This window comes from Podarcis gaigeae (assembly GCF_964106915.1).
Source record: "Podarcis gaigeae genome assembly, chromosome: 16".
Classification (NCBI taxonomy): Eukaryota; Metazoa; Chordata; class Lepidosauria; order Squamata; family Lacertidae; genus Podarcis; species Podarcis gaigeae.
In genome coordinates, this window is record NC_139693.1 from 40787344 (window position 1) to 40810955 (window position 23612).

Sequence of the window (23612 nt, forward strand, 5' to 3'; positions counted from 1 at the left end):
GTCATGAGAGGGTTTCTAATACAACAAAATATGATCAAGAAAAAACTCTGGAATGAAAAGAAGGAGAAGATATTGGAAAAAATAAGAGATGGAGAGAAAAAACTAAGATCCAGGCCTAAGTCGAAGGAGGTGCTGAGAGAAGTGAAATTTTTCCAAGCACAATATTTGAAACTGATAAATCAAGAGGTGGAATGGAAAATTAAACAAATGAAACAAAGATCTTTTGAATCAGCAAATAAGTGTGGGAAACTGCTAGCATGGCAGTTGAAAAAGAGACAAAAACTTAATACTGTTACAAATCTAGAGATTGAAGGGAGAATGGTTCAGAAACCCGAGGAAATCAGAAAGTGCTTCCAGAGATATTTCAAAGAACTTTATTCACAAGGGCCACAGAAAGATTCGGAGGTGGACCAATTTCTCAAAACCAATGGATTACAGAAAATACCTCAGGAAATGAGAACAATCCTGAATAGTAATATCACACATCAAGAAATTGAAAGCGCCATTCAGAACCTCCAATTAGGCAAATCTCCAGGCCCGGATGGACTTACCTCCAAATACTATAAGGTTCTGAAAGACTATTTGATACAACCTTTGTTGGAGGTCTGTAACCAGATTATGGAGGGGAGGAAGGCACCGGAAACGTGGAAAGAAGCCTTCATCACATTGATACCCAAACTAGAAACTGAGAAGACCCAGCTTAAGAACTACCGCCCCATCTCACTCCTAAATGTGGATTACAAAATTTTTGCAGACATTTTGGCAAGTAGGTTTAAAAAAGTGCTTAATGAAGTGATCCATAAGGACCAGGCAGGCTTTCTCCCTGGTAGGCATTTGTTTGACAACACAAGCAACATCATCGACATTTTGGAACTTTTACAAACAAAGCTTAACACTAGAGCGGTGTTAATCTTCATTGATGCGGAGAAAGCCTTCGACAACATTTCTTGGATGTTTATGAAGAAAAATTTGGAAGGGATGGGAGTGGGGCGGGGGTTTGAAAATGGAATAGAAGCAATATATTCAGAACAAAAAGCTAAATTGATAGTAAACAATGTGGTGGCAGAGGAGTTTAAAATTGAAAAAGGGACACGACAGGGGTGCCCTCTATCCCCTCTATTGTTTATTTCAGTTCTGGAGGTGCTATTGAACATGATTAGAAAGGACCGGTTGGTACAGGGAATTGAGGTCGGAGTGAAACAATACAAATTGAAAGCATTTGCAGATGACTTGGTATTAACATTACAGGAGCCAGTCTCTAGTACTAAAAGAGTGCTAGAATTAATTTCTGACTTTGGTCGGGTGGCGGGATTTAAGTTGAATAAGCAAAAAACTAAGGTTTTAGCAAAAAATTTGATAACTGCAGAAATAGATGAGTTCCTGAAAGAAACAGAATTAAATGTGGTTAAAAAAGTAAAATACCTAGGGGTGTATCTGACCTCCAAAAATTTGAATTTGTTTAAAGACAACTAAGAGAAATGTTGGTCAGAAATCAAAAGAGACTTGGAAACGTGGTCAAGATTGAAACTTTCCTTGTTGGGCCGAATAGCAGCTATAAAGATGAATGTATTGCCAAAAATGTTATTTTTGTTTCAGACCCTACAGATCGTGGACAAGGTGGAATGCTTTGGAAGGTGGCAGAAGGATATTTCTAAGTTTGTTTGGCAGGGCAAAAAGCCCCGAATAAAGTTTAAGATATTAACTGATGCGAAAGAAAGAGGGGGATTTGCCCTGCCAGACTTGAGGTTATATTATGAATCCGCAGCCTTCTGCTGGTTGAAAGATTGGATCTTACTGGAAAACACTGATGTCCTAGATCTGGAAGGGTTTGACAACGCTTTTGGGTGGCATGCATATTTGTGGTATGACAAGGTTAAAGTGCACAAACTGTTTAAAAACCACATTGTCAGGAGAGCAATTTTAATGGTCTGGACAAAATATAAAGACTTATTGGAGAGTAAGACTCCGAGGTGGCTCTCACCGGTGGAGGCCAAGGCACGTAAGAGACCTAATATGGAAGCCAATTGGCCTAAATATGAGGAAATTATTGAAAAGATTGGAGACAATTGGAGGTTGCAGAGCTTGGAAAAACTAAAAAACAAGGTGCGAGATTGGTTGCATTATGCACAAATTCAAGAGGTCTTTAAAGTAGACAAGAAGGTTGGATTCCAGGTGGAAAAATCGAAACTAGAGACAGAACTGTTAGAGCCAAAAAGTAAACTACTTTCGAGAATGTATAACCTGCTGCTTAAATGGAATACTCAGGATGAGACAGTCAAATCCGCCATGATAAAGTGGGCGCAGGATTTGGGGCATAACATTATGTTTGAAGACTGGGAAAGGTTATGGAACACCGGAATGAAATTTACGGCATGTAGTGCCTTGAAGGAAAACATTATGAAAATGATATACCGGTGGTACATGACCCAAGTCAAGCTTGCTAAGAGATATCACCTGTCTGATAATAAATGCTGGAAATGTAAAGAGGCGGAAGGGACATTCTTTCACCTCTGGTGGACCTGCCCGAAAGTGAAGGCCTTTTGGGAAATGATTCATAATGAACTAAAAAAGGTACTTAGATTTACCTTACCCAAGAAACCAGAGGCCTTCCTCCTGGGCATGGTGGACCAGAGAGTGCTTAAGAAGGACAGAACTTTTTTTATGTACGCTACTACAGCAGCAAGGATCCTGATTGCAAAACATTGGAAGACACAAGATTTACCCACACTGGAGGAATGGCACACGCAGTTGATGGACTACATGGAACTGGCCGAAATGACTGGCAGAATCCGAGACTTGGGAGAAGAAACAATTGAGGAGGACTGGAAAAAATTTAAAGACTATTTGGAAAAATATTATAAGTTGTATGAATGTTAAAAAACGCACCTTTTAGGAAATTCTAGCTTCAGTAAGGTTAAATTAAAAAAATGGAAATTAAGGTACAAGAAGTCAGAGATAGAATAATGAAACAACTTTTTATTGTGTTAAAATGAAAACGTACATGATTTGGGTCATAATATATTTGAAATTGGGTAACATGATAAAATGGAAGATACAATAAGTATTGAAACAAGTTAACAAATTGCAGATGTTATGTATCACAGAGAATGCAGGGTTGGGAGGACGCGGGGAAGTCCAGTAGATTTGGAAAAAAGAACAAGAAAATTTGTAATTTTTTTTCCCTACTTTTATAATATGTTCTTTATTCTTTTTTCTGTATTCATAAAACTAATAAAAAATATTATATTAAAAAAAAAAGAATTAATTTTAAGATGTCATGTCCAAGTTTTAGGAATTGTGATAATCAGGTATTTAATTGACGAGTATAAGTCCAGTAGTAGTTTGTTGCATTTGGTGTTGTGGTGTGTGTGGTATATTTAGACAGAGCATTTCCAGTTTTTGAAAATTAATTTGGAGATCAGATAAAGCTCCATAAATGTTAGCACAGCTCATTATACCTAAACTAATCTAGACCTCTGCAATGGTTGTTGTAAGGGCCATTTCGTCTGCAGAGAAACATACTATGTGGTTCAGTTTATACATGCTCTTAATAAGGGTCCCATGGCTTAGGTTGCATCTCACTTTTTGATAAAGGGCAAGAGGGCTATGGCAGTTTCCCTGCCCCCCTCCCCCTCCAGAGAGACGCTCTATTAAGTTTCCAAAATCATTTTTCTAAGGACTTCAAAAAGTAAAGGCAATATAATTTGCAAAATACTTTCCCCCCATTGTCACAGTACTGAAAATGGGATATATCTCTTTCTTCCTGTGGTACAAAACATTCAGAATCTTACTGGGTCACCTGTAGATCTTTTCCATCGTCATCATCATCATCATCATCATCATCATCATAAATTAAATCTATACTGCCCTTCATCTGAGGCTCACTGGGTGGTTTCCTCAATCTTTTTCAGCCTTCTGGCTGTTACACATAGGCGCCGACTCCATGGGGCCTGAGGGGGCCCGAGCCCCCTCAAAAATTCGTTTGGGGGGGCTCTGCCCCCCCAATAATTTAAGAAAATTATTACCGTAAATTTCGCTCTATAACACGCAGATTTTTTCTCCTAAAAAGTAAGGGGAAATGTCTGTGCGTGTTATTGAGCGAATGTGTGGTCCCTGGAGCTGACTCGCCGGAGCGCAGGGGCAAAAATAGGCAAAAATCAGGCAAAAATAAGATCGGGCGGGCGGGCGGGCGGGCGGAGGGAAGGCGGAAGCTGCTGCTTTCCTGCATTCTGCCTCAGGGTCTTACTGCCCACCCGCTTCTGTTGCTGTGTTTGCTCAAACTCAACAAAGAGCAGGGAATCCCCTGCCCTCCTGGCAAGCAGAGGGTTAAGGAAAGGATCGAGTCCTTCTTTCTAATTCTTTCCTAGTCACACTGCGTGCAGGCTCCAGCCCACCACCTCCTCCTCTCTGTGCTCTAGGGACTCGCAGGTGGGAGAGAGAGAGAGAGGGCTGGCTGGGGGGGGACTTTTGCCTTCCTTTCCTCCCCCCCCACCCCGTTAAACTCCTCCCCTGCATTCTTAGCCAGCTGCTTCTCCGCACACCCCTCTTGTGCTTCTTGTCCCTTCTGTGTTTTTCCTTCCCTCCCCATTTAAAACGTGGTGACAAAGCACGGATCCACATGGATCCTCAGGATTTTTGCATTGGGTCACTCCAAATTCACCATCAGATCACATTACATGTCCATGGCTACAGTCTGTACCAAAAAAATCACGCACCCACTGTTGCCTGGGGCTGCAATGGTGCAAAAACGTGGTTACAAAGCATGGATCCACAGGATCTTTGCACTGGGTCACCCCAAATTCACCATCAGATAACATAGCATGTCCATGGCTACAGCCTGCACCAAAAAAATCACACACCCACTGTGGCCTGGGGCCACAATGGTGCAAAAACGTGGTTACAAAGCACGGATCCACATGGATCCTCAGGATTTTTGCATTGGGTCACCCCAAATTCACCATTAGATCACATAGCATGTCCATGGCTACATCTTGCACCAAAAAAATCACGCACCCACTGTTGCCTAGGGTCACAGTGGTGCAAAAACGTGGTTACAAAGCACGGATCCACATGGATCCTAAGGATTTTTGCATTGGGCTACTCCAAACTCACTGTCAGATATTAAAAATCTTTATAAAATAGAGAATTAAATACATACAGAATGTTAAATTTTCAGTTTTGAAATATTAGTACTAGTTTAGTACTGTATTTCTATATTACTATAGTACTGTATTAGTTATTTTCAAATACTTAAATATTTTTAGGGTGTAAGACCCAATTAAAGCCCGTTATTTACATACAGTATTACAGTATTTACATACAGTATTAGGCATACTGTATTAACTTTATTAACTGTATTAAAGCATTAACTTTGAGATATTATTTTTATTTAATGAACCCTCAGCCTTATTCAAAGTAAGCTTAAATTAGCTATTTCACTTATTAATCAAAGTGCTATTACTGTGCGACAGCAATATTTTATGTTTTATTCTTTTAATGATAGTTTAGGATTTATTTAAATATCATTTCAGTCATTTCAGAGCTATATATTCACTGCTCTGTAATAGTCTATAAGCATAATTGTTACGGTAAATTAAATTAGCTTTTTATGAAAATACTGTGCGTGTTTATGTTTTGTTTCTTTTTTCAAAGCCAAAAAGTGTTTCAGGCTTGTCGAGTTTCCCGGAGTGTGGAGTTATAGAGAGTCGAGTTTTCAGGGTTCTAATGTTGATCATAAGACTCTAAAATACTTTTAAAAAACTTTAAAACTCACTAATTTTCATCTAAAATTTAGAAAACTTCCCGGGGCAGGACCCCGGTATGGGCCCCCCAATATTTTTTATAAGTCGGCGCCCCTGCTGTTACACTTATAAAAAATATGCATCTATTTTAAAAGTATCAGTCTATATGAGTCTATTCTTTCTGCTGGCTTGGTTTGGGTATAGCTATGACTCTTGTATCTTGCCACAGTTCTGGAATAAGCATTCAAGATTTAATGTCATTAAATAACAGGCACAAGAAAGGAATCAGTTCTTCTTTAAAACTATTAAAATCCACCTACGCATCCATCTTGTCCAGGGGATTTGCCTGGCTTTACATTTTTAATGACTCGGTTTATATTGCCGAATGTGATTGGTTGGCTTAAGTGAGCTACTTGATCCTCATCTAGTTGTTGCACTCCTGTCCTGCCTAGATGTGTATTTATTGGTGTTTGGTCTGATTATTTCTCAGTACTGTATACAGGTTTCCAAACAATTATTACAATTCCAGTTAGGTTTTTTTTCTTGGTTCATACAGTCTCCTGTTTTGTTTTGTTTTTAAAGGGGGAAATAGCATGTCCTTTACATTTTTGTTTCCATTTGTAAGCCAATCATATCGTTCAGTATCAAATTCATAATATTTCTGATTAATATACTGGAGGGGTCCTGCAGTTTTATTTACCTCTAAGAAATCTATTTCTGGGTTTCACCTCCTCCCCAGTTAATATTCAGTGCATCCTCTTGCTCCTAGACCTTTTATGTCTAAGTTCTGAATTCTTGATTTCTTAATTACTGTAATTAAGGCTGCTTCTGTTCCTGTCCGATCTTAAGCCAACTCCCTTCTCATATAAAGGTGCCCCTCAAAACTGCTTTCAGTGTATCCCATAGCAGACTGGTGGAATAAGCCTCTAGGCTAGCTGATAAATTGCAAAACAATAACAAAAAACAAAAAACCGTTTTATGTCATCTCTGAATTTTTTCTGTTTCAAGCGTGTTAGCAATAAAAGGTCAGGCAGGTCACAGAACTCACATATAGCAATTTTTTGGAGGGGGAGAGATGAAGGAGTTGCCACAGTGACCCTTGGCAGCATTAAGGTTTCCTTTGCTTTCTTTCGTAGGGTGCTCTCGGGCACATTCTGTAGATGCTGACAGGACCTAAATTAGCAGTGTCCAGCCAGTAAAGGGGTTGTGAGGTCATAGCGAATAGCTTGAAACCACTGGCCAAATGTGTGGCTGCAATGTGGAGGTGTAAGCAGCCATTCAAGGCTGATCCGTTCTGCCATTCTTCATGGGGACAGGACGAAGTCTCCTGCCCCACCTCCTTGCAGATTTTAAAGGGAAAACCTAAAATCCACAGAGAAATATGAATGTTGACAAGTTGGATTTATCAGCTGGTTGACCAATTTGTTCTTTGCATTGCACATCTGTTGAACAAAGAGGGAGCCAGCAAACAACTTTGTCTGACCCCTATGGTTGAATCTTTTTCCTGTGACAACTGCCCTTCACTGCCTGCTCCGACTTGAAGCCTGGTGCATGTGAATCATCAGGCAAGGTATAAAAGTCAGACATTTTGCATACTGTGTCCTTTAATGGGGTGCTGATTATTAACTTTATTGTGGAAAGAGGAGTGGGGGAATCTGTCATCCTGGTGCACGACCAGAGAGATGGAGAGGAACAGGACCACTGGTAACATCCGCAGAATGGGAATGCCAGCAATGCTCAGATGACTTCATTTTCCAGCTTCCTGGTCCTATGTAGGATCTTGAGACATTCTGAATCCCAGTTTTCCTCAGTTCCTTTATTCTGATGGGAGTGATTCTGTGCATGCCCAGACATAGGACAGCAATCAGCTCCCTCTGCTGTTAGCAAAAAGAAAAGGATTGGTCTGCCCAAAGTTGCTGCTGCACAGTCACACCTCCTGCCTCCAGCTGCGATGAACAGTTAGGGATTCTTCCTGCCAAAAAGTGCGCAGCTGTGCAGGGTGTCAAACAGTGGCTCAGTCCACCTGCTTCCGGCAGTAAGGTATATATGGGCTAGTTTACATGCCTTTACCTTCAGAGAGAATACCATTGTGGGGAAATTGTAAGGAGAAAAGGCCTTAGAGCAGAGGTCCTCAAAGGGTGTGTTGTGCCACACAAGCATGTCAGGAGAAGAAGCCAAGGGCGGCAGGAGGATTGAAGGCCAATTATGTGAACATTTCAGTACAGTACAGTATGGTATGGTATGGTACAGTACAGTATAGTATCAAATAATTTTATACACACACACACACACACACACACAAGTATCTACACCTCTCTTCAAGAACAGTGGCTATTCTTCTACAGTTCTCCACAACTGATGGTTGTGAACAGGGATTTCCAACTTTGACAAATATGAAAGGTCAAAGAAAAGCTTATTTGTGTTGATGAAGAGAGGAGAGTTTGTCTCAAATTAGACCTGATATAAATAAGATTGCCCGGCAAAAGCAAGCCAACACCTTAAAGTACATATTTAAGAGGCTCATTTATAATTATATTTTGGAAATGATTCATGATTTTCTCTAGCTGTATTGTTTATACTTTCTGGGTGTCCCACAATCATATAATAAAGTAGCTGCGTTCCATGTTATAAATCACACACTGCTGGGAGATGTTTCTTTTTGTTTTCCAATGCAATTTTACCAATACACAATTTGGTGTCGTGTGCACAAAGTTTTATTCTGAATGTGTGGCCCAGAGAAAAAAGTTTGAGAACTACTGCCCTAGAAAGACTGAAAAGGGCTCTTGGTGTTGCCTATATTGCCTGCTCAAATCCCACAGAAATATCAATTCAGACTGCTGAAAATTATTTTTACAAACGAAACTTTCTTGTTCCCATTTGTGCTGGTGTACATAGAAGGGATTCAGTATTCAAAAGTGTTTTGATACAAGGCCATTGGAGAGGAGGTCGGAGGGGGAAAGGGATCTTGGGCAGAGGCGGATTTCAGTTGCACTGGGTGTAGCACCTTGCAGGTACTGTTGTGGGCACCACAACTATTATTTAGAATGGAGTTTGAGAGGCAGAGGGGCACCAAATTTTGTTGTCACACAGGCTCCTGCTGAAATTTTAGACCCCAAAGTCTCCCACTATCTTGGGGTTGTGGTAGACAGCTGCATACGACCAGCATATCTCTGAATACTTGCACTGCAGAACAGCAGCAGCAGAATACTAGGGCAGCCATGGGCTGCTTGTGGGCTTCCCTTAGGGGTGTGGTTGGCTACCACTGTGACAGACAGATGCTGGATTAGAAGCTAGTCCCTTGCTTTAAGACAGCGGGGCTTCATGTTTTCTTTCATTTAACCAGATGCCTCAGGGAAGGCCACGGACAGGACAGCAGTGCCTGCTGTTCTTATGATGCAGGGGCTGAGGATTTCCTACATGCAGACAAGGAGGGATGTTCCCAGCTGGTTCAGGGAAACCTCTAAGAAGCATCTCCTCAGATAACTGGCAGCGACTGTTCCCTCCCTGATGTGCATAAGGGCAAAACCTGCCATGTGGGCCAGGACTTCTCAGAAAAGCACATGCCAGCTGCTCTCAGTGCTGGGAAAAGGGCTGCTGCTGGGAATGCAAGTGGCACAACCGCCCACACAGCCTCACTGCTGCTGCCGCCGCCACCTGCCGCATAAGTGTCCTAAAGGGCACCCTGGGGGTCCATAGGGCCAGGCCTAAGGCAGTGCCAGGCTTAGCTCATCCCTGCCTCTCCAGCCCCTTGCCGCCACTGCTGGATTCATAGGCTGGAGGCAAAGCCACTCCCCGCCTTTTTGATTTAGTACTTCCATATTATGCTGTGCTATTGTTCTTCTTGTGTTTTCTTTTTTATTGCAAGCTGCTCTGCTTCTTATGTTAATGAGATAAGAACAATATACCTCGGGTTACATAGGCTTCAGGTTACAGACTCCGCTAACCCAGAAATAGTGCTTCAGGTTAAGAACTTTGCTTCAGGATGAGAACAGAAATCATGTTCCGGCGGCGCGGCAGTAGCAGGAGGCCCCATTAGCTAAAGTGGTGCTTCAGGTTAAGAACAGTTTCAGGTTAAGTACGAACCTCCGGAACAAATTAAGTACTTAACCTGAGGTACCACTGTAAAGCCAACCTGAACCCCAGGAGGCTGCTGCTGTGCTCCAGGGCATGGACTACCAGCTGGCTTGGGTTTGTGGCTGCCCACGGCTGATCTTTGAAGGTAGAGGAAGCCAAGGACGAGACTGGCAGTGTTGGGTGCCATGCTACTCACATCCCAGCACAAGAAAGGCTCAAGGCAGGGCTCACCTTTGCCTTCTCCCTTTACATAATATAATTCCCCTGGGCATTCACAAAGAGTCTTTCCCTCAAAAGCCTCAGTCAGACATTGTGGAATTCAGGTGGGTGGCGGAGAAACAGTCTTCTTTGGCTTCCAATGCTCTAGTTTTGGAAGTTATGCTGTAGAGTTGAGAACAGCCGCATGACTGGCTTGGCAACAGCCTGCTCAGAAAAAGAGTGGCAAAAGTAGCCCGCTCAAGCCCATGGGTCCATATGCAAATGAAATCTCCCAAAGACCCGCGTGGAGCTAGACCCTGAAAAGGCGCCTAGGCCTGATTGCTCCAACGAGAGGACCATCTGCCTTTTCCTCTTCTCTCCTGGGCTGGGGAGGTAGCTCAGTTGCTTCAAGGCAAGGACAATCTGGGCAGCATAAGAAAGGCAGGCAGGCTTTGGATCAGCAAGTGGCTTTTGTTTGTTCTCCACCCCAGCTCTTCCCTCAACAAGAGAGAGGTGAGCAGCACCTGGACTTCACAGGTAGTTACAGGAAGGAATTCCTGCTCCAAACCAGGATATGCAAATAAGCAGCAGCTTACGGGAAGGGAGACTGCCAAGATCTGTAAGTTTCCCATGATAGCCGGTTCAACCAGCTGCCTTTGGAGCACAGCCAGCCTGAGGCAGCAGAGGAGGAGTGCCCGTCAGCTCAGACCCTCAGCCTTCTTCCCCAGAGGCCTGTTAGACACAAAATGGCCAAATCGGAATGGCCAAATCTAATGCACCTCTGAGGCTAGAAAGAAAGAAGGCAGTCTCCTTCAATAACTGATAGCAGTAGCAACCCTATTTAAGGAGTATAATGGTAGCAATGTTGGCATGGTGGAGATGCTCCTAGTATAGTGGTACCTCAGGTTATAAACACTTTGGGTTACAGACTCCGCTAACCTGGAAGTAGTACCTCGGGTTAAGAACTTTACATCAGGATGAGAACAGAAATTGTGTGCCACTGGAATAACGGCAGCGGGAGGCCCCATTAGCTAAAGTGGTACCTCAGGTTAAGAAGAGTTCCAGGTTAAGAACGGGCCTCCAGAACGAATTAAGTTTGCAATTTCTCAGCACCATATGTATACATGGTCATGCACAAGCAGAATGCACACATGTCGGGTGTGTGCCTGTATTATGTTGTGAATCGTCCTGTGATCTTCAGATGAAGGGTGGTATACAAATGTAATAAATAAAATTAAAAAATAAATCCAATGGCTCTGCTTGGAGAAATTTTAAATGCTTTACTTGCCCTGTTTCATGAGCAACTAAAAAAAGGGGGGACAGCTCCTCTGAGTGTCATCTTCTTGCTTAGTTCCCCTCCCAGAAAACCTAGACCTAATCTGGAGAGAAAATGCTTCTTTCTTCCCTTCTCTCCACACTTAAGTGAAATCCTCATCCTGTCTCTCCGCTTCCTTTGCTAATTCACTTCCCCTAGATATTGTTTTTCTCCTTTAAAGTCTGTTTATCCCACTCTTCAGTGCAATTAGAGAGTCAGTCATTGCTCTCAAGCTTGCTATCTAAGTCAGTGGTTCTCAAACTTTTTTCTCAAAAATTTGCTCATGTCACACCAAATCTTTTTATTGGAAAAACCTACAAGTAGCAGTGATTGATTTGTAAAGTAGAACACAACTACTTTATATGACCATGGGACAGCCAGAAAGTACAAAACAATGTGGCTACATAAGACCATGAATCATTCCCAAAATATAATTATAAATGAGCCCCTTACCTATGTGCCTTAAATATGTATACAAACTCAATGAGAGGTGTGAGCTTGCTTTTGCTGGAAAATCTCATTTATATTACCGGTAGGTATAATTTGAGACAAACTCTGATCCCTTCATAAACACAAAGAAGCCATTCTCTTTTCTGATCTTTCATATGTATCAGAACTGAAAATCCCCGTTCATGCTGTGTCGTGGAGAGACTGTAGAAGAATAGTCAGTGGTCTTGAACAGAGGTATGGATACTGTTTCTGGTTGTATATCAAAAAAGTGTCCAGTGACATTTTCAAGGTGCAATCATTGGAAATTGATGTCATTGCCTCATCCTGAACAGCTGCGATTTGCAAAGGAGTCTATAAGCCAGTCAAAATTTTATGTAGACAATGATGCAAAGTACTAAATCCTTCCTACCATGTTGCAAGATGTTCCTGTATGAGGCTGTTCAGTTCATTGATTGCTTGCCATCCTCTCCTGCCACAGCAGTGCGGAGTGCCATACCCTCCGAGAACCACCGATCCAAGTCATGATACATAGTTGTCACTCGGTGACAGCTGAAGGAGAGCCAAAGATCTTGGAGAACAAGTTGAAGGAGAGCCAAAGACAACTGCTAGCCCCTCAAGGGAGCTGGTGGAAAAGCCTCACTTGATTTTCTCCTTTGCTACCTTCCTTCCATCTGTTTCTGGCTCAATCCAGCCACCCCACTGAGCTCTGCCTACTGCAACCAGTCCCTGTCGCCATCACTGCCCCTCCCTGTGAGAGGGGTGCGTGGCAGAGTAGCTGTTGTGTGCAGGGCCAGAATGGCATGCTGAAGAAGGGCACAGCGCCCCCTCTGCAGTCTGCACAACTGGATGCCAGGAGGGCCAGGAAGAGGGGCAAGGGTGCTTTTCTCTCCACAAAGCATAGGGAGAGCGTCCTTTGCAAAGGTCTGGCCCCACCTGAACTTCAGGAGCGCTGCCCATCTCCACAAGGCCTGGCCCAGGCTCACCTGCTGCCTCAGAATGGCTTCTCCCAGGAGAAGGGACGGAACAACTCCTGTGTGAAGGACGCCGGCAGCATCGGGGACTTTTTACTTTAGAGCCAAGAGAAGTAACAGGGACATGAGGGACCGTGTAAAATGCTCCATAACCCTCGAGGCTGGAAGGGGGGCGACCGGGGAAGCGAAGCTCTCCTGCCTGGTCGGACCACGAAGCGCCTCCGCGGGAGCCCCAGGCTCCGGGGCCAGAGGCAGCGAAGGCTGCCAGCGAGGCTCTTCGGCCTGGGCGCTGGGCGAGGGGAGCCCGCGGCGGCCTCCTCCAGCCGCAGCCAGGCTCTCCTCCCGCTCCGGCCCCGCCGTCGCCCTCGTGCGGGCGCCTCGGGGCAGAGCCCAGCGAGCGGCGCGGACAGAGGCGGCTGCGCAGGAGACGTCCGCCCTCTGCGTTGCTTCTGCGGCTGCGCGGCGAGGGCGGCCAACGTGGCGCTGGTTGGGGGGAAGGGCGAGAAGAGGGAGCATGCGCAGCGCGGGCAGTTCCTCCGGCTGACGCAACCGCCAGATGACCAATGAGCGCTCTCTCTGCGGTGGCGTCGCCGCACGCTGACCAATGAGCGCGAGCCACGACGTTAGCTACGCGGAAGGGTCTGTTGGCGAGCCAGTCCGCCGGAGCGAGAGGGACCCGAGAGGAGCCGCCGCGCCGAGAGGAGGAACGAGGAGCCGCCGCCGCCGCCACCATGGTCCCCCTGCCGGTCCCCGCAAGCGGGCCTCCGCCTCCCCACGCGCGGCTGCTGCTCTTGCCGGCGGCCGCCGCTTCCTCGGCATCCGCGCCGCCAGCTCCCGGCGCGGCCTTATCTCCGCCGCCGCGCAAGAGGCAGCGCCTGGCGCACCTCAGCCCCGAGGAGAAGGCGCTGCGCCGGTGAGGGGAGCAGGGAAGGCGGGCGGGCGGGCGGGCGGGCGGCAGGGAAGGGGGCTCCGGAAACAGGCCTGGCCGCTGACAGCCTGCCGCCTCTCTCCGCAGGAAGCTGAAGAACCGCGTGGCGGCGCAGAGCGCGCGGGACCGCAAGAAGGCGCGCATGGGCGAGCTGGAGCGGCAGGCCGTCGAGCTGGAGGCGGAGGTAGGTGGGCCGCGGAGGGCAGCGCGGGCCGGAGAGGGCTCCCGGGGCCGCATCCCGCCGCTCAGCGCCGCCTCTCTCCTCCCCGCAGAACCAGAAGCTGCTGGCCGAGAATCAGGCGCTTCGCGAGCGGACGCACAGCCTGGCGCGGGAGAACCGGGAGCTGCGCCTGCGCCTCGGGCTCCCCGCTCTGGAGGCGGCGGCGGCACCGCCCGCGGGAGCAGAAGGAGGGGCAGCACCGACGGCAGTAGCGCTCAAGGTAAGAGAGCAGCTCCAAGAGGCCCCACCTGTCTCCCTGAACTGGAGCGCTCACCTGAGTCTCTCTCTCTCTCCTTCCCCCTCAAAGGTGGAGATGCTGGAAGAAGATGAGGGGGAGCAGCCCGAGAGGGGCAGCACCACTGGGGCAACGGCCGGGTCCGCTGAGTCTGCAGCACTTAGACTACGTGTTCCTCTGCAGCAGGGACAGGCCCAGCAGCCGCTTGCCTTGGTGGTGGTGGCCTCCGCTTGGATCCAGACAACTCTGATTCTTCAGATTCTGAGGTGAGTTCGTTGCAACCCTTTCTGGCCTGCTGTGCACAGATGCAGATGGAACATGGAGCCCTTTGGCTTCCTAGAGCACAGCTCAGACTGGGCTTCATCCCACAAAGAACGGCCTTGATTTCCTCACATTCTCACAGCAACGGCTAGCCACCTTACTTTCACCAATAGGTTAGGCAGGTTGTTAAGAGCTGGGGAGCTGACTGGGACATCTTGGAATGGGATGCTTTTTGTGCTAATGAGAGGACTTATTCCTTTTGCAGTCTGATCTCCTCTTGGGCATTCTGGACAGCTTGGATCCAGACTTGTTCCTGCACTATGGAGGAAGTGCAGAACCAGCCTGTGTGGAGAAGTTGCACCAAGAAGCGAGTGGAGAAGCAGATTCCTTACCAGCCTCCCCCAGTTCCTCTCTGGGGTCCACAACACCCAAGCTGGAGGCCATTAATGAACTGATACGGTTTGACCATGAGTATACCAAACCCTTCTTCCTGGAGATTGTGGCGGAGGGGGAGGGCCAAGCCAATATGCTAGTGAGAATAGAGGAAGTTGTTCCTCCCTCCTCTGAAAGCGTTCCCCTGGAGTACCCCATCTCTGTCAAGGAGGAGCCTGTCAATGTTCTCTTACCTGAGCTGGGCGTCTCCCACCTGCTCACCTCAGACCAGAAGCCTCAGCTCACCCCATGTCTGCTAGATGCTTCCAGTGATTCAGGTTACGAGGGCTCCCCTTCCCCTTTCAGTGACCTGTCCTCCCCATTGGACGCAGAGTATGGCTGGGAGGAGGCCTTTGCCAATGAACTTTTTCCGCAGCTGATCAGTGTGTAAAAGAGTCTCTGACTCCCCCCAGGGAGCCCCTGCCCTCACAGCCAAAAGGAGAGCAGGGCTACTTATAAAGAACATTCCTCTTGAAAGTGTTTCAGCAGAACCTTAAGTATTGTTCTCATTTGTATGTTTTATCTACCCAACATTTGCCTAATGCAGAGATGAGGCGATCTAAGAAATTGACATTTTACAGGGTTTGAAGTGGGTACCTGTGCTCTTTGAGTAAGACATTGCCCTATGAGGGGTGGGTGGGTTTTCCCCTTTCATTTATGTAAATAATGGGGCAATTTGGGATAGAAATCTTTTGTAAAACAAAAAAGTGTAATAATTATTTTTCCTCTGCTGCATATTTAAACAATTATCTGCAATTTAAAAAAAATGGAAGTGATTTCTTGCCTGCCTTCCCCACCCTATTAAACGTGTAAAATACTTTTCCTATAGACAGTATTGCACAATTGCTGGCAATAAGGTGGTTTAGGGTTTGAAGAAAGATGATTATTATTATTATTATTATTATTATTATTATTATTATTATTATTTGGGCAGTCAGAACAGAAAGTATGGCATTGATGCATAAAGAACAGTCACTAGCTTTGCACCATTCCTTTTCATTCACATTAAGATCTTGAAAGGAACAAGGTATCAAAATTGAGCCAGTATGTGTTCCGGTTATCAGACTTTTTTTGAAATCCGAACGGGGGGTACACTTCCATTTTGAGTTCCACACTTCTGTTGCCTGCTTGCTTGCCACCCGACCTGGGCTTCCCTTACTCGGTGCCAGCGCCGGACACTGGCGACACCCGGAAGCGGTGAGGGGATGGCTGATGCTGCAGTGACAAAGGCAGCAGAGGGACCCAGCACCGGGGGGGGGGGGGGGCGACGGCAGCACCGACCGCAGCAACAGCCCCGCACACTTGTCCCTTCAATGGCAATTGGTAGATCAGTGCTTGGTAGTAAATTGCAGTCTGGTCTATTGCTGTCATTTTGTGGATCAATGGTCTCGTCAGATAGTAAAATTCATGTTAAATTGTTGTTTTAGGGATTGTTTTTAATTGTCTGGAACGGATTACAGTCATACCTCATGTTACATCCACTTCATGTTACGTCCCGCAGCAACCTGGAAGCACCAGAAAGGGTTGCTTCCGGGTTTCGCCACTCGCACATGGGCAGACGTGCAAAATGACGTCATGCGAAGTGGCGAATGGCAACCCGTGCGTGTGCAGATGCGCCGCTGTGGGTTGTGTTCCTTTCATGTTGTGAACAGGCCTCCAGGACGGATCCCGTTCATATCCAGAGGTACCACTGTAATCCATTTTGCATTACTGGACACTTTGAATCCATTCTGGAAGTCTGTTCCAAAACCAGTTTGAGAACCAAGGTACCACTGTACTATTAAATGCTGTGAAACTGCTTTTGATCCAGACCAGGAAGCAAGAAAATAGACCCACCTCTGATTTGGAGGAGGGCTTAGTAAACTGGACAAAAACTTCTGGCTGATAAAAATAGCAGTTGCATGAAAGCAGCAGCTGTGAAAGCCCAAGAACTCCCCATATTGTTCTGAGAGAGCCACGCAGAAGCGGTGGATGCCTTTTTTGTTGAAGTGGTTTCCAGCAACTTCCCTGCTCGATAGTTCTCAGAGGTGTACATCTCATAACAGCGGAACTTGATGTCACCCATCTGACTGGGTTGCCCCAGCAATCCTGTTAGACAAGGAGCAGGCAGGCACAAAACAAGTCCATGTTCTGTAATGAGGCACAGTACATGGTGCCTTTCCATTAGCTCTTGCATTGACCTGCAGCTTCATTTCAGCTGACACAGAAGTCACAACACTTGGAGGGGTCATAGGCTTAAAAACTCTGCCCATGACTCAAAATCCAAGGGTGCCACTAGACGTTGTGGGGGAGAGCCAGATAAATAGTTACCAAAACACAAAGTGCAATGTGGTAATGTGTCCCTCAAGGCAGTTTTTTTGGGGGGGGGGGTCGCATTTAGGCCGCTGTTAGTGCTTGAGATGCAAGACACCTGCTCCACCTTATACAGCAACTGCAGGTGCTTTTATTGCTTTAGCGACACAATGGCACTTGCTGATTTGCGACACAGCTTGTTCAGGGAGATGGTTTGATCACTTCAGTAGGTTGCGAGTGCTCGGTGGTGTATATTTTTCAGGGCCTTCTGGAGGGGCAAAGGCTGAACTAAAAAGTCCAAAGGAGCTTTTCATGGCAGCTAGCTAACGCAGCATCACCAGGGGCCAGTAGAAACTTGCAACTATTCCACCACCTCTTCAGTGGTCAAAACAGCAAGACCATCCCACAGCATACTACAAACGTTAAAAAAGTTTATTGACATACAAATTGGTCCAACCAAAGACAGACCACAATCCAATGTTGCTTATTTCAAACGGATGGACCAGCAAACACACTCGGAGAACTCCCCCTCTGAGCTATACCTGTGTGGCACTGTCTTCCTGTGGGGAAGCCGAGACAGGTCTCAATGACAAAAAATGAATTGGAAAATAAATTAAAGTGATCTATTTACTTCTGGAATCAGAAGAATTCCCCTTCTCTCACCAGTATTTGTCGGATAAGCAGCCTCATAACCAACATGCTTACATATGCTGTCCTGCCAGGCTTAGCTCACCTTGAGAGACTAGATAATCAAGTCTTTGTCCGCTCCCTGAAAAGCTCAGCATGTGTTCCAGCTTAGCCGCATGGCTCTAACAAACCTCCCTTGAGTTCCTATACCAATAATTTAGGAACTTTCACCACTTTGTAAGTAAGCCAAGTTTTACAGCCTGTGCAACTTTCTGAGTGCTGTTGCTGTATGGAAAAGCACATGAATCTGACCTTTGGAGAGTTTTAGACAATTTTAAGCTTACCAAATGTGTTCTCCTTTAGAATACACAAGGGCATATTCTAAAGGTCTGTATTCCCCCACTTTGCTTGTGTCCTCACCATGGAGTGCTTGCCCCAAACCTGGATCCTGGCATTCAGGAATTCTTTCTTTATATACCTATTTTATCCTTCCACCAACAGAAGTAGTCTTCATTAAACAGCATTTAGCCAGCATGAATGGTAACTGCAACATCTGAAAAAGAACCACCACTCACTCCTTCTGACATGTGGGCCAATGGAAGACCCAATGCCAGAGCCAGACATTTGCCTTCACCATCTTCTCACATCAGCTGTGGAGGCCCTTCCAACATGCTACCAGAGTGGGAACCAGCAGATTCTAACCGCTTTGTGTCCTTCCCTCCATCCTCTGAAACCTGGGCAGTTTAAAAGCCGCTTCTGCTTGCATGTAGAGGACTACCAGAAAGGAAAATAACAATGGGATAAATGCTTTTCTCATACTTCTTTGGCCCACCAGTTGTTGCCAGGCTATACCTCCAATCTCTTGACCACTAGCCCTGCTGGCTGCAGGTGACAGTTTAGTCTTAACAAGATTGGAGGGTGGGGGTGGATGCACAGGGTTTCCACTCTGAATTAAGATGTAAATGTTTAGGTACAATTGTTCTAACGTTTTGAAGAAGACGAGTGTGGGCAGGGAGGATTAATAATAATAAAAAACACCAACAAAAAGGACATATACATAAAGTCAAGTGACCATCCAGGAAATGAAGCAAGAACAGGGGGAAATGAGTGTGGTTTTAAGGATGTCAAAAGGATGTTTTGCTGATGTTGCCCTTCCTGGTAATTCTAGATTTATGAAAGGACCATTTTGTAGCTTCCTGGCAGCCAGGAAATGGCTTTTCTGAATAAAGACACGAGGTATCGTTCCAGAGGAAAGCAACTTTGTGTTCTATGGCATTCAGAGTTGTCACTGGAGGACTGGCAGCACCAGCCATGGCTCAGATTCAGGCACAAGGTGAAATGAACGTTAAAGCTGCTGTTTTGGGCAGGCTGATACTTGTATGACATTTGTTTTGGGAATGGTTGGCCCAAAGCCATCAACTGTGTCCTGACTCCCTCAACCCAATGGAGCAATCTTTGGGAGGAAGGGGAGAGTAAGCAGGAGTCAGCCAACAGAAATGGCTCTTGACTCTGTGGCTTGGCCTCTATCCCGCCCCACCTCTTGACAATTTCTAGGCCACACTTGAGCCGGCAAGGATGCCTGCAAGGTGCCCTTTCCTCACAGCAACACTTAAGCCACATGGCTCAAGGAGCAGCAGTGAAAGCGAACGCAGACAACCAAACACTCAAGATTGAGACTCTCCTTTTAAAGCAGGTGAAAATCCTCCACTGAAGTTCCAAACAGAACAACACTTGTAGCTCAGTGGGCATAGAGGGTGGTCTGAGCCAAAACTACACTGTCAGCTCCTGACTTTTACTCCATGAAAAGGGAAGAAAAAAGTCACACCCAAAAGGAAAAATATGAACCCTACCCATCACGTTTCTTTAAAAGGACTCTGAAAGCGTCTTCTGCTCCATGTTCCAGACATGTTACTATTCCACCCTAGACTATGGTCCTCACAGTCCCCTCCCCCGAAAAGTCCAGTCTCAGCATGTCTGGAGAACTCTGCCTCAGCCCCTTCTTCTTTGCCTACAACTCCATCTCTTCGTCTACACCTGCAGGGCGCCCCAGGGGGCCATAGAGGGCCGAAGGCATCTCCTCTTGCTGAGGCTGCTCAGGAAACTCTGCCGTCTGTGGGCAAAAGGCAGCTTCCTGGGCTGCTGGCTTCGTGGGGCATCTTCCTGTGATCAGTGGCTTGAAGTTTTTCACAGAAACAGGCGTCCTTTCAGTGAGGAACTCTGGGAGAGGCTTCCAAAGCACCAGCTCCATGGAGGGGCGGCTCCTGCGTGGATGAGAGCACAGGAATCACAACAGAGAATCCTGTTGCATCAACCCCTAGCCAAAGCCCTGCAGTGTTACTGCTGCTCTGGAGTTCATCCCCACAGTTGCCTATTTTTGGTCCCTTCAACAACCCTCTCCTCAAGCCAAGCAGGAAGATCCTGTCCCAGCCTGCCTTGCTATGGTCCCGGGGGGCAGGGTGTGTGTGAAACTGGCAAATGCATTGTTAGTTCAGTGGATTGTGCGGCCCCCTCCCAAGCACCACCATGAGCCAGGCTTTGCTCTGGCAGCTCCTTACATGGACTCAATCATTTGCCTTGTCAGGTCTCCCTCGTAATCCCTCTTCAGTCCTGTTTTCAGGGTGTCAGAAAGAACCAAGGTGGGAAGGGTGCAGACACCCCCTGCCGAAAGGGCGCTCTCATCTTCTTCATCCTCGTCAATTATTCTAGCAACAGAAAGGCAGGGATATGATTTTTTTTCTTTCAAATATAAAGCTGTATAGAAATGAAATGAAAAAATAATAATGATGTCACCACAAAAAAAGGAAAAGCAGCTAGACATTCCGTTGCGGCAACTGCAAATTTAAGGTGCTGCTTGGCAATTAGCTTATACTTCAAAGTTTCCAACACTGCTGTGAAGGCAACATTGGAAGTGTTTGGGCAATTTCTGATGGAATCATTGATGTGGTGGGGGGAGGAGAAGATGAGGTCTATCAATCTCACCTATTCACCTCTGCACCTACTCACTTTCAGCCAAAGTAGAGGAAATACCAGTGCGAAAACAAAAAACAAGCAAACATCAGGCCAGCAGCAGCAAATCCAGTCCAGGGGGTTGCAAAAGGAGGCACCTTTCCTCCTCCTGAGCTGAAGTGTCCCGGCCCCTACCTGTCCTCGATCTCCTGCAGCTTCCTGCGGGCCGCCTCGCACTGCAGCTCCCCCGCCGACTGCTCCATCTCTTCCCAGGGAACGTCCAGCGGACCAGGCAGGTGACTCTGGCCCTGCGGAGAGAGTCCTGGGCCGCACGGCTGGCCCGTGACAAGGAGCCACTCTCCCAAGGCAGGCACCGCCTCCGCCAGCCTCTTCTTGGCCTCCGGGCAGCTGGCGAAGGAATGGCGCAGCTTAGACGGGGCTCCGCGGCGGCCGAAGCTCCCGGGGGCCGCTCCCCGCCGCGCCCCCTCCCCACTTCCCCGCCGGCCGGCCGGCGCTTACCCGTCGGGCTCCCCGTCCAGGCGGCGCTTCTGGCTGCTGCGGCGGCGGCGCAGGGCGGGCGGCCTGCGGGGGAGAGAAGGCTGCGCTCAGCGGGAGCCGCCAGGGCGCCCAGGCCCGGACCACCCCGCCCCCCGCCCGCCCGCCCGCCCGCCCGCCTACCGTGCGCGGATCCTGGGCGGCGGCGCGCAGAGGCCGGCCCGGCGGGCCCCCAGCCCCTCCATGGCGCTCCCCGCCGCCAGCAGGCCGGGCAGGAGCTGGGCCGGCGGGGGCGCGGCTCCTCCCCCCGGAAAGGCCCCCTGCAGGGCCGCCATGGCGCGCCGGGCGGGGAGCGCAGGGCGGGTTCGCGCGGGGCCTGCTCGTCCTCTGAGGGGCCGCCCGCGCCGCCGCTTCCGCTCCCGCTCCCGGAGGACGCCGGGAATGGCAGGCGGCGGCGGCGCCCTGGGCATGCCGGGAGCGGTAGTTCCGTCGGGGAGGCGGGGCGCCGCCCTTCCGGAAGCCCCTTCCGCCCGGCCGCCTCCTTGCGGGGCTCCCCTCCTGCCCTCGGCTCCTGGAAGCGGGGCAGCCGGAAACGTCAGTAAGAAACACACGACCCATTTCCCCCCCTTTCCCTGTTTAAGCGCCGCCGGGAGACGAAGGGATCGCGGGGCGTCTCTTATGTTGACGGCTGCTTGCGAGGCAGCGCCCCCTAACGAGGACCCCCGGTACTGCAGGTGTAAACCAGGCATCCTTGCCGAGGAACCCCGCGGAGTCAGGGAAAGTGGGGAACTGACTTGCAACATTGTATCCAGCCTTGTTACTTTTTACCCAGTAGAGCCGTGATCTCATTTTCTACAGTAAAAAAAATTCAATATAAAATCACATCTGTGATGGATTTTCATCATTCCTTTTTTTAAATTAATATTTATTAAAATTTTAAAGGTTACAGAAAGAAAAAACAAAAAAACACCATTTTAAACAAAAACAATACAACACATCACAATAAAGAAAAAAAACAGAAATGAGAAAAAGAAAGAAAAAACTAGAAAAAATAAAATCCATTAAAAAAGCAAAAAATAAGAATACAGCGCATCTTCCCATAACTTATCTTTCATTAGCTTATTTCCTTGACCTCCTCACACTTCCCTTTTTTGTATTCAAATTCAATTATCTGTTTCAGCAAATCCTTTCCATCTTTTCAAATTTTTATCCTGCAAGTGTATCTTTACTTTCCCTCCTTTCACCAATTAACAGTCAGTTTTTCTCAAATCCTTTATAACATTTCTGCTAAAGCCACATAACACCATTCCAACATCCTACTAACATTCATTAATTTTGCAATGTTTCTGTAAATAGTCTTTAAATTTCTTCCAATCTTCCTCCACCAACTCTTCTCCCTGGTCTCAGATTCTGCCAGTCATTTCCGCCAGTTCCCTGTAGTCCTCCCGGGTGGGTAGATCTTGTGTCTTCCAGTACTTTGCAATAAGTATTCTTGCTGCTGTTGTGGCATACATAAAGAAAGTTCTATCCTTCTTTGACACCAATTGGCCGACCATGCCCAGGAGAAAGGCCTCTGGTTTCTTCTGGAAGGTATATTTAAATACCTTTTTCATTTCATTATAGATCATCTCCCAGAAAGCCTTGATCCTTGGGCACGTCCACCAAAGGTGAAAGAATGTACCTTCAGTCTCTTTACATTTCCAACATTTATTATCGGGCAAATGGTAGATTTTTGCAAGCTTGACTGGTGTCATGTACCACCTGTATATCATTTTCATTATATTCTCTCTTAAGGCATTACATGTCGTGAACTTCATACCTGTGGTCCATAACTGTTCCCAGTCAGCCATCATAATATTATGTCCAACATCTTGTGCCCATTGAATCATAGCAGATTTCACGGTTTCATCCTGAGTATTCCATTTCAACAGCAAGTTATACATTTTTGACAGATTCTTAATTTTAGGATCTAGCAGTTCTGTTTCCAATTTTGATTTTTCCACCTGGAAACCATTTTTTTTGTCCAGATTATATGCCTCCATTATCTGGTAATAATGAAGCCAATCTCACACTCTATTTTTTAATTTTTCAAAACTCTGCAGTTTTAATCTGTCTCCCTCTTGTTCCAAAATTTCCCAATATTTCGGCCATTTGGCCTCCATATTGAGCTTTTTCTGAGCCTTCGCTTCCATTGGTGACAACCACCTTGGGGTTTTATTTTCAAGCAAGTCCTTATATCTTATCCAGACACTGAACAGAGCTTTTCTGACAATATGGTTTTTTTAACGCTTTATGTGCTTTAACCTTGTCATACCACAGATATGCATGCCACCCAAATACATTGTTAAAACCTTCTAAATCCAGCACATCAGTGTTTTCAAGAAGCATCCATTCTTTCAGCCAACAAAAAGCGGCTGATTCATAATA

The 23612-nt window shown here is 46.9% G+C and overlaps 2 protein-coding genes and 1 long non-coding RNA gene across 3 annotated transcripts in view; 1 reads left to right on the top strand and 2 right to left on the bottom strand.

Annotated features, from left to right (window-relative positions):
* The window catches only part of LOC310834395, a 128178-nt gene that overhangs the window by 90257 nt on the left and 14309 nt on the right, over positions 1–23612 (bottom strand). The window lies entirely within an intron of this gene.
* Positions 13365–15601, top strand: XBP1 (X-box binding protein 1). The gene is made up of 5 exons (XM_083717878.1): positions 13365–13662; positions 13765–13861; positions 13950–14117; positions 14205–14398; positions 14659–15601. The coding sequence occupies exons 1-5, from the start codon at positions 13481–13483 to the stop codon at positions 14846–14848; spliced, it is 831 nt and encodes a 276-aa protein (XP_083574004.1). The 5' UTR covers positions 13365–13480; the 3' UTR covers positions 14849–15601.
* Positions 17529–21441, bottom strand: CCDC117 (coiled-coil domain containing 117). The gene is made up of 5 exons (XM_083717879.1): positions 21369–21441; positions 21210–21272; positions 20886–21098; positions 20300–20446; positions 17529–20005 (listed from the first exon to the last, which is right to left on the bottom strand). The coding sequence occupies exons 1-5, from the start codon at positions 21428–21430 to the stop codon at positions 19753–19755; spliced, it is 738 nt and encodes a 245-aa protein (XP_083574005.1). The 5' UTR covers positions 21431–21441; the 3' UTR covers positions 17529–19752.